This window comes from Miscanthus floridulus, chromosome 10 (genome assembly GCF_019320115.1).
Source record: "Miscanthus floridulus cultivar M001 chromosome 10, ASM1932011v1, whole genome shotgun sequence".
NCBI classification, from domain to species: Eukaryota; Viridiplantae; Streptophyta; class Magnoliopsida; order Poales; family Poaceae; genus Miscanthus; species Miscanthus floridulus.
The window spans coordinates 24,673,116-24,685,254 of NC_089589.1; the positions used below are offsets into that span (position 1 = coordinate 24,673,116).

At 48.9% G+C, this 12,139-nt stretch overlaps 3 protein-coding genes across 3 annotated transcripts; all 3 read right to left on the reverse strand.

The window, feature by feature from the left end:
• Window positions 1-659: 659 nt before the first annotated feature.
• LOC136485177 (uncharacterized) lies at window positions 660-2,998 on the reverse strand. The gene is made up of 2 exons (XM_066482109.1): window positions 1,624-2,998; window positions 660-1,383 (listed from the first exon to the last, which is right to left on the reverse strand). Exons 1-2 carry the CDS (start codon window positions 2,371-2,373, stop codon window positions 1,117-1,119), a joined length of 1,017 nt encoding a protein of 338 aa, XP_066338206.1. The 5' UTR covers window positions 2,374-2,998; the 3' UTR covers window positions 660-1,116.
• Window positions 2,528-2,933, reverse strand: LOC136488239 (protein synthesis inhibitor II-like). Its single transcript, XM_066485240.1, has 2 exons — window positions 2,641-2,933; window positions 2,528-2,567 (listed from the first exon to the last, which is right to left on the reverse strand). Exons 1-2 carry the CDS (start codon window positions 2,931-2,933, stop codon window positions 2,528-2,530), a joined length of 333 nt encoding a protein of 110 aa, XP_066341337.1.
• Window positions 2,999-7,879: 4,881 nt separating the features above from the next.
• Window positions 7,880-9,867, reverse strand: LOC136488241 (uncharacterized). The gene is made up of 3 exons (XM_066485241.1): window positions 9,448-9,867; window positions 8,168-8,559; window positions 7,880-8,075 (listed from the first exon to the last, which is right to left on the reverse strand). The coding sequence occupies exons 1-3, from the start codon at window positions 9,865-9,867 to the stop codon at window positions 7,880-7,882; spliced, it is 1,008 nt and encodes a 335-aa protein (XP_066341338.1).
• Between the last annotated feature and the right edge of the window lie 2,272 nt (window positions 9,868-12,139).

Sequence of the window (12,139 nt, forward strand, 5' to 3'; positions counted from 1 at the left end):
TTCTGCAAACTTAATTAAAGTTGGAGAAGGTCAATTTAACTAGGGACAAAACTAAAAACAGCTTACAATTTCAAATGGAGGGAGCATTGAACGTGTTTGGTTCATGGAATGCACAGTTGCGGAATGATCCGATCCTAAATAATCCTTCCGTCATAAATTATAAGTCATTCCAACTTTCTTAAAGAGTTAAAGCATCTCAAGTTTGACCAAATTTATATAATAAAATAATAACATTTATGATACCAACTAAGCATCATTGGATTCTTCATTAATTATATTTTCATAGTGTACCTATTTCATGTCATAAATCTTTGTAATTCTCTCTATAATTTTGATCAAACTTGAGATGGTTTGACTCTCCAAGATTCTTAGAATCACTTATAATTTGGAAGGGAGGGAGTACGAAGCTAGCGACCACATTTCGTTAATGTCATGGGTCCAACCCATCCCTTACCGAGTAAGCTTGTTTCTGTGCACAAGTCCGTCACCGAGTCATTCCGTGAGAATCCATCGGACCACCTCATTCGGCGTCAACTCGTTCCGGATGAGATCCCTCCATAAAACAAACAGGCTGTTACATGGCTATATCTTGGAATACCACCTGCTAATTAACTAGACGTATATAGAACTAGCAGAGAAGTGAACTGATGCATCACAAGTCCAAAGCCCAGATGACCTTGATTTCGACCTGACCGCTGTCGATGCCGAAACGCTGCACCTCCTGTCCAGAGGGTTCAGGGCGGAAACGAGCAACGAGGGGTTCAGGGAGGAGACCCTCAGCCGCCGCGTGGTTACAAGAAGCGACCGAAGTGTGCAGGTCGGCCGCTATAAAAAGCTGCGAGTGCGAGGTGAGTGGCACCGCAACAACGGACCGCGACAAGGGGACGTGGGAGTCGCGGGTGACAGCCACTCTCTCCTCTGCGTCCTGGCAGAAGAGCAGGCTCTGGGCATCGAGATCTCGACACCTGGCAGTTATCCTGCCATGGACGAGGATGTCGCCGGCGGCGCCTTGCTCGGCAGCGAACAGGAGCCTGACCTGCACGGTGGCTTCCACCGCGTTACTCAGCACCGCGTAGGTCACCTCCAAGGGCCCATGGCTTGTGCTGATGGTCCGCGTCAACACCGTGTCGTAGAGGCTGCATAGTTCGCGTCGTCGTTGTCGTCGTTGTAGCAATCCCAGAGCAGCGACGTCGTCGTCCTGCCGTCGCTACGGCGGTGGCCATCTTTCTTGGAGATGTCGATTCTGACGTAGTCTGTCTCTGTCGTGGAGATGCCAAGTTCAACGTTGGAGTCTGTCTCTGTCGTGGAGCTGTCAATTTCAATGGAGACGCCCCCGTACGCGGAGATGGCCCTGTAGGGTCCAGTGAGCACCAGATCATGACCCTGGTCGAATTGGATACGTGAGAAAAAACATCATTCAGTCAGATGCCGATAAACCGACAGCAATATTTGAGGTATTTGAATCTTGACGCTATTTCAGAAAACAATCAAATACAACTAACTAGTACAGTTAAAAAGAGAACCTGTAAAAAATATGGAGTAATTCACAATTTTCTCTTTAGTCAAACACCGTATTGTAATATTCTATACTAGGGTGGGTGCATAGTGTAGACGAGAACTCACCAGCATCGACCCGTTCTCCCGCTTGCTGGTGATCGTCTTGGTCTGGCTGTGGCGGCTCCAGCAGCCAGTAAGTCCAGTCCAATCGTAGATGGAGCGCAGGTGGGCGAACATCCACTCGCCGAAATGTCGTCCATATTGATGAGTATCACTGTCACCATCATCATCGTGATCCAGTGAGCCCAACATGGTTCTTCTTCTTCCAAGGTCATCGTCGTCCGGCCTGTCGTCCTTGCTGTAGATGATCTGCCCGCGCATCCCGTCGAAGACCGAGATGGTGCCGCACATGTAGAAACCAGCGCGCATACCGAACATCTCCAGCATGCAGTGGCCTTGTTGCCCGAGGACGTGGGCGATGGTGGAATCGTCGTTCCAGTGCCTCAAGATGTCGCCGTCGTCGGCGCCGCTGTCACCGTCTGCCGCCGTATCCTGAGGTGGTGGCGGCGGCTGCGACGACCCTAGTGCCCTCGGGCCCGACCAGTTGAGCAGCAGCTGCACTACCTGGAGTGCCTGTCCCACGTTCCTGACATCAACTTGCGGAGCTAGAAGCTCCGGGGGCCATGCCGGAGGATGTGACGACACATACGTATACGTATACCGCCGCGTCCCGCTCCCGTACTTGTTCCACCAGTCCCAGCGCAGCACGGCGTGCGACATGAGCTTCCAGTTCCACAGCAAGTGCACCTGCCGCTCGGCGATGGCGCCCGTGCAGCGGTCCCAGCCATCGAGCACCGTCTCGAAATGCGGGATCATATCCTGGCGGCCTCGCAGACCATGACGATGAGGCGCGCCAGGTGCCGCCGGGTCCGTTCGTCGACTCCGCCGCCCGCCGGAGCCTGCTCGTAGGCCGAGAGCCGGCGCACGGCGTCCCTGGCGAACCACCTGCCGAGCCCGAGCCCCACCAGGTTCATGGCGCCGCCGACGATGCCGCCGTAGCGGACGTCGCACTCAAGGAAGGTGGAGTTCCATTCCACCGGGAGGACCCGCGCGCTCCTACCGCCGCCGAAGCCGAACTCGTACCACTGGCCCCGCCGGTTCCGGAAGCCGATGAGGTACACGTTGTCGTCGCGGATTGCCAGGGTCGTTGCGTGGCCTTCGTTGCGGACTTGCAGGGTGACGTGGATCCACCGCGCCGGCCGGTGAGGACTGCGTTGCCGTGGCAGTACCGGGTGCGGCGCGTGGTGGAAGTCCACCACGCTCTGGCGGTCGCCGACGGGTTCGTACTCGGCGAGCACCCTGCGGAGCACCTCGATGAATTCGCCGTAGTTTTCTTCTGCTACGTCGTACTCGATTGTTTCGATGGCAGCTTCCATGGACCAGCTTGTGCACCTTAGCTTAATTTTTTAGTGGCCAAATCCCTTGCGTGCACTATTGTCAAATCTCATGAGAAGCTAGCTAGCAGCTGACTAGACTACGCTAGAGGTACGTACCGTGTATCCAGGCTAGCTTCTTCCGATCCCACACATAGGGGGACCATGCCGTATGCTCTGTATATATGTATATAAGACGTGCATGGAGCAGAGATAGAGAATCGAGAGGTTCAAAAAGCATCCCTGTAATCTATTGATCAACAGTCATTATATTTTCATTGACGATGGGTCAACTGATGAAACTACCAAGTTTCTTCAAAGGACAAAACAACAAAATGGCCGTGTCAAAGAGCCCAACCAAATACTACCGTGTGTCCGTGTGTACACTCAGACTAGCTCCTCCGAGAGGCAAGGCACGGCATCACTGCCTGCACTAGTGGAGGTGGAGTGGTTAGCTAGCTGCAAAGAACAACGCGCTTAAGACACGAGAGCAACACAACGCGCTTGAGACACGAGAGCAAACAACGCGCTTGAGACACGTACGAGAGCAAGTAGTATATAAAATTACGAAAGCGCGCATCTCCGAATGCATATTACTATTACTTACTAGTTACTACAACGCGTACGGCCCGGCTGGTCTTCGGTTGTAATTCGTTGGTGAATGAACTACTACTACAATTGGTATTGTTGTCCATATCATTGAATTCGGCATTTGTCCTGGCACTACTGGAACTGTATATTTTTTGTGTGCCGCTTATTTTTTATGACAGGTCTAAAAGGCTCACAGAGATTACAAATTTAATCTGTCGGTTCACGTACCACACAGAAAAATTCCTATTATCCTGTCAGTATACAGTACTCTCAGGCAGTGCCGGTCCTAGGATTTTTAGGGCCCTCTGGCGAACTTGTCGCGACGGCCCCTCTCGACAAATGTTTCTTAGGTAACATTCTAAAATTCTAACACCTGACCTAAATTACAATAAAAGCATAACTATATGAGTACAAAGTACTAGATAAAAATTGAACAAGAAAAACAAAACATAGGGCCCAGACAATTTGGATATGAACTTATTCATAACCAAAATTCACAAATCACAAAAGGGCAGAAGGCAATAACCAAAATCAGATGTCGTCGTCTTCGTCGAGCCCTGCTTCAGCTGCCTGGTCGCCGTCGTCGTCTGGAACGCCGTCGTCTGGCTTCTGGAAGACTAGAACTCGAGCATCGGTGTCTCGGTGATCTGCGCTGGTGATCGCGTGGTGAACTGGTGATCGGCGCTGCGTCTCTCGCAGTCTCCCGTCTCGCCAGAAATCCGGAAGTCGCGACTCGCGATCGCTATGTGCGCATGTGCGGGTGTTGGCGGCTCGGCTCCTTGCCTCCCGGAAAGAAAGAGGCCGACGACTCCTTTTGTTGATGGACCGCGGTATCTTCTCATTAATCTTAAATCCTAATTAACTATAGCTAAAGGGTATGGAGCATTATATACTTGAGCTTGGACCCCCATCCCGCGAGGGCCCTCGGCCGTCGCACCTCCTGCCCACCCCTTAGGGCCGGCACTGCTCTCAGGGTAATCCCATGGTAAGCTGTCCAAATAAGTATGTCTTGTCTCTTTGTGTCTAACCAAGTATTACTTACTCGTACACCTATCTAGTTGTGCATGATTATTATTAGGGCTCTTATACTATCTATCATTCCTGATTCAGTTTAGACATTTGTATGTCCATCTATGGTTCAGTGTGAGAGCATGCATGAAGAAGACAATTGATGTGCAGGAATTCTAAAAACCAACTAATATATTTACATGGTAATGTCATTTTCCAGCTTGTAAGGAAAATGGCACCTTGCATGGGTCTGGGTCATTATATGATTTTGGTGTTTCATGAAAAAACACGATCTTTTAAACTAATGTCGTTCTCTAGTATACAAGGTTTAGTTCAAATGGATGTATAGATGGACATGGAAAAGGCAATGTGTAGATCAAGTAATCAATAAGAAAGGACATGGAGCAGCATTGAAGACCCTAGAAGACTTGCAAAAAGTCCAACACATCAAGAAGACAAAGCCCGAACGACAAGACACAAAGAATGGAGCTCATTGGTGGCTGTTTGTAGCCACTGGATTTCTCCGGTGTTATCAATTATTGATCTATATTTTTTTCATCCATATCCATAGTTTTCCCCTTTGCATGGCACCTCTGTGAATCTTCAGTATCCATTTCCTCTAAACCTTAGCTTATATTATGGTGACACTTATTGCAAGGACCCTCCAATTGACCACACTTAATCAAGTTGCATCCTCTGACCAATAGTCGATTTAACAAGATTGACCCAGCCGTCACTAAGGTAGTTAAAGTTACGTCCCAAGTTTGTTAGCACACTACTCGAGTTCACAACAATAGAGTTCAGCAACAGAAGTCTAACAAACACTACTGGAGGCGCCCTCTTTGCCGAGGGCCCAGGGCACTCGGCAAAGGCCCAAAAGCCCTCGGCAAAGGCTTTGCCGAGCGCCGCCCTCGGCAAAGAGCCCTTGGAAAAAAAATTAACGGCAAAGAGGCTCTTTGCTGAGGGCCATTTGTCGGGCACTCGGCAAAGCCTTTTCCGAGGGCCAACGGCGACACTCGGCAAAGAAAAGCAGCCGTCAACGGCGCTGCTCCGTTGACGGCGCCTTTGCCGAGTGCCGACAGTTATGGCACTCGGCAAAGACATTTTTTATTTTTTTTTCAAAAACTCTTTGATGAGTGCCGCAGCGGCAAGGCACTCGCCAAAGACATTTTTTATTTTTTTTAAAAAAAACACTTTCCCGAGTGCCACGGCGGCGCGCACTCGGCAAAGCCATTTTTTAATTTTTTTAAAAAGCTCTTTGCCGAGTGCCTCCCCAGCTTGGCACTCGGCAAAGATTAAATCTTTGCCGAGTGCAATGTCCTGGCACTCGGCAAAGTTTCTCAGCTTTGCCGAGTGCCATGACCATTACACTCGGCAAATCAACCGAAATTGCAATTTATTTTTGATTTTTGCATTCCACTGACACAAACAGTTCAAATATATATCACATGTCACATATATATCACAAACATCACAATAATCACATATATATCACAAAGAAACCATTTTCATACATTATATCACAACCACAACTCAAATAACAACATATCGCAACCACAAGTCAAATATCACAACCACAAGTCACAAATTCACAACCACAGTCCATCAAGTCCAAGCACAAGTCACAACCACAAGTGAAGCTCAAGTCCAAGCACATGACGAAGCACAACTCCTCAAAAAAGCGGCCTATGACACGATGGTGAAGCAAAGGCTCCATCATTCAGTGACGCATGAGCGGGGTTATTCAAACCCGCCAACGGAAGCTGCAAAAAGGATAAGAGGTTGCATGTGTGAGATTCATCTAGTAAGTTTCTATGTGAAGCATTGGTGTATGTCATAGCTAGTGCAAGCATCTAGTAAGTTTCTATGTCAAGCATCTAGTAAATTGAGAATGTCAAGCATGGTTGTATGTCATAGCTAGTGCAAGCATGTAGTAAGTTTCTATGTCAAGCATCTAGTAAGTTTCTATGTCAAGCATCTAGTAAGTTTGTATGTCAACCATGGTTGTATGTCAAGGAAGCATCTAGTAAGAGTGAACTTTCATACTTCCAGGAGTGGCTGTAGGAGTAGGCGGTGGAGGAGCTGCCAACGGCAAAGGTACACCCCCTTGCTGGACACTCCGCATGAAGGCCTCTATTTCTGGCATCCTCCTCTCCTGGGCCGCGAACGCTTCCCTCTGGGCCTGCAGCTGCGCGCTCTGAGCCTCGACCATGAGCTTCTGGGCCTGCAGCTCGGCCTGCAATACAAACTTCAATGTTTTAGTAATGCAAATGTAACTTAGGTGTGCAAAGATGAACGTACGACGAGTAAAATAGGACGTACCTCGAGAGCGTCAACCTGTTGCAGTGACGGAGCAGGCCGTGGGCATATGGGCTGGCTGGAGCTCGTGCTCCGTGCTCGGAGCACGTCGAGAGAGGGAACAGTGGTGGAGTCGATGGCGCCGTCTGCAATCCACAGCCGCCCATGCTTCTTGCCTCCTCCTAGCCTCATGATGATCTCTGCATCAATGGGCTCAGTGCGCACATCGTAATCTTCCCCATGGACCTCCCTCACCTTTGAGGTGTACTCTTGGACCTTAGTGTGCATGGTCGGGTCGGAGTACACCTCGCACGGGGCAGACGGGTTGAAGGAGACATAGGAAGATGCCCTGCCCATGTGGGACATAGCCCACGCAGAGAACTCCGAGACCTCCACGCCCAGGTGTGTAGCCTCCTGTGAGTAAGACGACAAGATGGTGAGAAATAAGGCAGAACTCAGCGTCAAATAAGATAAAAGAAATCACTTACATATGCTTGTTTGTAGGCGGGGAGGCTGCGGCTGCCTTGATGGTGAGTAGCACCTCGCCTCAGCAGACGCTGGTCCCACTGCCTCGCGTGGTTCTCAGCGAAGTCGTTGGACAACCACCTGTCCACGATCATCTCCCAGCACACGGAGTGGGATCAGCACCACCAGGGAATCGCCTACAAGTCATCGATTATTTGACATAGAAAAAGATAAAATTAAACCGACTTAATCTTAAAACGAATCATTATTAATGGTTTTCATCTACCTCAAGGTACTAGGCCCGGGACAGCTCCACCTGTCTTGCATTAGGCTTGCTGATGGACTGCTTCAACACCACGGCGTAGTAGTCTCTGTGGGCCTGCACGCGCGACTCGTGGTGCATGTCGGTGATGTACTTCCTACAGGCGGCGGCAGCCGCCTGATCCGCCCGGCCTCAAGTCCTTCTTCTGGCTTGAAATACCTCTGCATACAAAACCGATGTATCCATTCATTATTTCAATAAAAGACTTGCCCAATGAAAATGTTGTGCGAGAGAGACTTACCCAAAACTCCACCAGTACCCGCTCCTACTTGTTGCGGTACCTGTCATTAGGGGCCAACTGGTACCTGTCGTCAGGGGCCAACTGGTACCTGTCCCACGTGTAGGCCGGCTCCTGCACGTCCTCAGACACATTCACAAGGCTGGGGTACCATTTCCTGCACAAAACACCAAGGATGCTCACGGGGGAGCGTGCAGGAGTACCCGACAAAACCAACCAGGCCCTGCACAAGTGATTAAGAAAATTTATCAGTTCCTCTTTTGATTTCCAACATTATCATATAATGTAGTTGTGATAACATCTATAGTTACTTACCTCTTTGCCATAGGGTGAATCAGTGCCCGGCTGCGAGGAAGCGGAGGCTGAGGGAGGCTCGCGGGACCTCGCTGGTAGACAGTTGGGGTAGCGGAACTGTCACCCTGGGCGGCCTCATCATCGGCCGCCTCGTCCTCGGCCGCCTCATCCTTGGTCTGTTGGACGTCCTCGTCCTCGACCTCGTCCTCGGGCGTGGCCATCACGTGCTCCTCCTCCATCACCTCATCTGAAGGTGGCGGGGAAGGAGTCCGCTGCCTCCTGCTGACCCTGGTCCTCCTCCTCTGACCTCCTATGGACGCTACCCCTAACCCCGACCCCTCGTCTGAAACGGGAGGGCATGGTCTCCCATAAAGGGAGGCCGTCTCACGTTGTGGACGGCTGCTCGCCATTACCTGCAATCACAAAGAATGAACAAGACTTATTAGTATATATATTAGAAATAGATTCAAAATAAATAAAGAAAACACAAACTAAAACAAATGTAGTATTACATGTATTAGGAATAATCTTCATGATTAGGATCATAGGTGTCGTCATCACTGTCAAAATTGTCCAAATGGGCAACACTATCTGAAGGTTCTATGTTGTCTTCATCGTCATTGCCTAGCCTTAATCGGTCAAGCATTTCTATGTCCTTGGCATTTTGCACCACATCTCCATCAACCTCGTCATCCTCCGTTTTGTTGTGTACTTCCATTTCGATCGCTTCGGGTAAGACTATCTCAAATGTGCCTGGTAGCCCATCTTCTTGATAGAACTGTCCATCATATGTGTTTGCGTTGAAGTTGTAATCGTCATCGTTTGGGGCAGGTAGTTTACCGTATGGAGACACCTGGTGCACAATAGCCCAACCCTTAAGATCCACTTTGTCTTGGTTGGCATATCGCGTATAGTACACCTGCACGGCCTGTTGAGCCACAATGTAGACATCTTTTCCTGGATAGACGGAATCTTCTCGAATCTCGACTAGCCCAAGATGAGGGGTCCATCTCGTTTCTCGAGGATTAAACCAGTGGCATTTGAACACGATAGGTTTATGTTTGTGACCATGAAATGAGAGTTCATAGATTTCCTCAACTCTACCATGATAGTCGAGGCCATCAGTGCTGGGCGTGCAAACTCCGCTATTTGTGGTTTTCCGTTTGGGCCGAGTCTGCTCATATCTTGTTGTGTGGAAGCGATATCCGTTCACGTCATAACCGGTAAATGACTGCACCCTAGCGCGAGGATCAACGGGCGGTTGGAACGGCGTGAGGATCGACGGGCGGTCGGGTCGGCACCTTCCTCTTCTTCCTCCTCCCCCTTCTCTTTCTTCCTTTTCCTCCTCCCCCTTCTATTTCTTCCTCTTGCTCCTCTCCTTCTCCCTCTGCTGGCCGGCCATAGGGCACGGCGGGACCGGTGGAGCTCGGGGCCGGCGGGGGAGCTGTCCCCGGGGAGCTCGGAGCCCGGGGCGCCGGCGAGCTCGGGGCGGTGGCCGGGGACCCAGGGCGCGGGCGCGGGGCCGGCGGGGCGGGGGCGTGGGGCTGTCGGGGCTGGGCGGGGGGCGCGGGACGGGGGCGGGGGGCGCGGGACGGGGGCATCGGGGCAGGCCCAGCAGGACCTCGTCGGAGGGGGACGACGGCGGGGTCGACGGCGGCGGCGCGGCGACGTGGGGGCGGGTGGGAGACGAGTGAGGAGGGGGTGGGGTTGGGCCGGCCCATTCTGGGCCTTTAGGTTAAAAGATTTGCCGAGTGCCAGGCCCAGCGGCACTCGGCAAAGGTTTTTTTTTATTTTTTTTAAAAAATTCTTTGCCGAGCGCCCTGTGACCTGGCGCTCGGCAAAGGCTTCTTTGCCGAGTGCCAAGGTTGGCACTCGGCAAATTAATTTTTTTTGTTTTTTTCGCCCCATTTTTTTTCTGGGGCCTTGCTACAGTAATTAAACTCCATTTCAAAATTTGGGACAATTTTTAGTTTTTTTACTTTATTTCCGTAATTAGTTTTATTTCGTTGAATTTTTTCGACTATTTCAAATTTGAACTGCATGTACATGAAATAATGGAATTTGGTCATTCAAAAAATGGTATTCATGATGTTTGGCATATGTTGAGGCCGTATCCAGGAACTCGCATGAAATTACGAGCATCTTGTTGTCGTAACATGACGATGTACTTGTGGGAAAAGTGTATTTAAATTATATAAAATCCAAACAAAGTCCAAAAATCACGAAACTTGTCGAGGTGTCTTGTTATCGCATGTAGAGGCCGTGGTAAAAAATTGAGAAAGCTTGGAGCAAGTTGTGATGTCGGATGCCTAAAAGCCAAACATCTCCACATGTGGATATGTCTGGTTTTTATGCATCTGACGTCGCAATTTGTTCGAAACATTCTCATTTTTTTACCACAGCCTACACATGCGATAACATGACATCTCGACAAGTTTCGTGATTTTCGGACTTCGTATGGACTTTATATAATTTTAAAACACTTTTCTGGCAAGTGGCTCGTCATGTTACGTGAAGAAGATGCGCGAAATTTGATGCGAGTTCGTGGATAGAGACTCAACATACACCAAATACCATGAATAATATTTTTCGAAGCACTAGATTACAATATTCCATGCACTTGCGGTTCAAATTTGAATTATATATAAAAATTCAACATAATCAAATTAATCAACCAAATATAACAAAAAAACTAGAAAAAGCACCAAATTTGAACATGAAGTTGTAAACAATGTAGGCGGGCCCAACAAAAAATTTAGGGTCAAAAAAACAAAAAAAAATTGAAAATTTGCCGAGTGCCAGCTTGGCACTCGGCAAAGACTGTCTTTGCCGAGTGCTGGTCCAGGGGCACTTGGCAAAGAATTTTTTAAAAGAAATTTTTCAAAAACGGTTAAAAAGTCTTTGCCGAGGGCCTAACGGTGATGCCCTTGGCAAAGATTGATGGCAGGGGATGGACGTCGTGTCAGGCGGTGTTGCCGAGGGCTTAGCCCTCGGCAAATAATTATTGTTGCCGTGTGCTTGTCTTTGCCGAGGGCTGTTCTTTGCCGAGGGTCAGGCCCTCGGCAAAGACTCTTTGCCGAGTGCCCGAGCATTTTCCCTCGACAAATCCTCAAGTCCTCGGCAAAGATGCTCTGTCCGGTAGTGAAACAATAGTTTTAACAAGATACATTCCTCTGGACCATGCCACATCCACGAGACACGCTTCTCACATAGGCTATATCATATCACTCCTAGTTATTGTTATAAGTAGACTTGGGAGGATAGAATTTGCCATAATTAGAAGCCATCTTACGTGCAAAACTTAAAGGTAGCACCGTGAGTATACGAGAGTACTCATTAGGACTCACCCAATATAATAAGTAGGAAGTATGCATTATTTAGGATCTAGCAAGGTATAAACTTGAGTTGCATAAAGGTAGTTGTGCAGAATGTAAAGATTATCTACCAACTACGTATATACATAGCAAGTAGTATAGCAAATAGCATTAACACTAGTCTTTTACCCGTGCGTTCACTACTGGAAAATCTAATTGTTCTGTGGGTGACGATTTTTTCTATGGGTTTTTTTCAACACGCACAGAAAAATTATGATTTTTCTGTCGGTTTCAAAATATCCCGACAGAAAAATACGAAAACCCACAGAATAATTGTATAATTTTTCTGTGCGTGACAATACACACACGGAAAAAATCAACACTCACAGAAAAATAAAAATTATTCTGTCGGTTCTTTAAAAACGCACAGAAAAAATATATATACGCACAGAAAAATTTTTATTATTCTGTCGGTTATTTTAAAACGCACACAAAAAAACATACGCACACACGGAAAAATTTAATACGACCAGACCCTTCTTCCTACCCAGCGCCGCCTCCCCCTCCCCCTCCCTTCTTCTTCATCCGCACCCGCGTCTTCCTCCGCACCCTCCGCACCCGCGTCTTCCTCAGCGTTGGAACCCCAGCGCCCCCTCCCCCTCCCCCTCCCCTCCCCCCT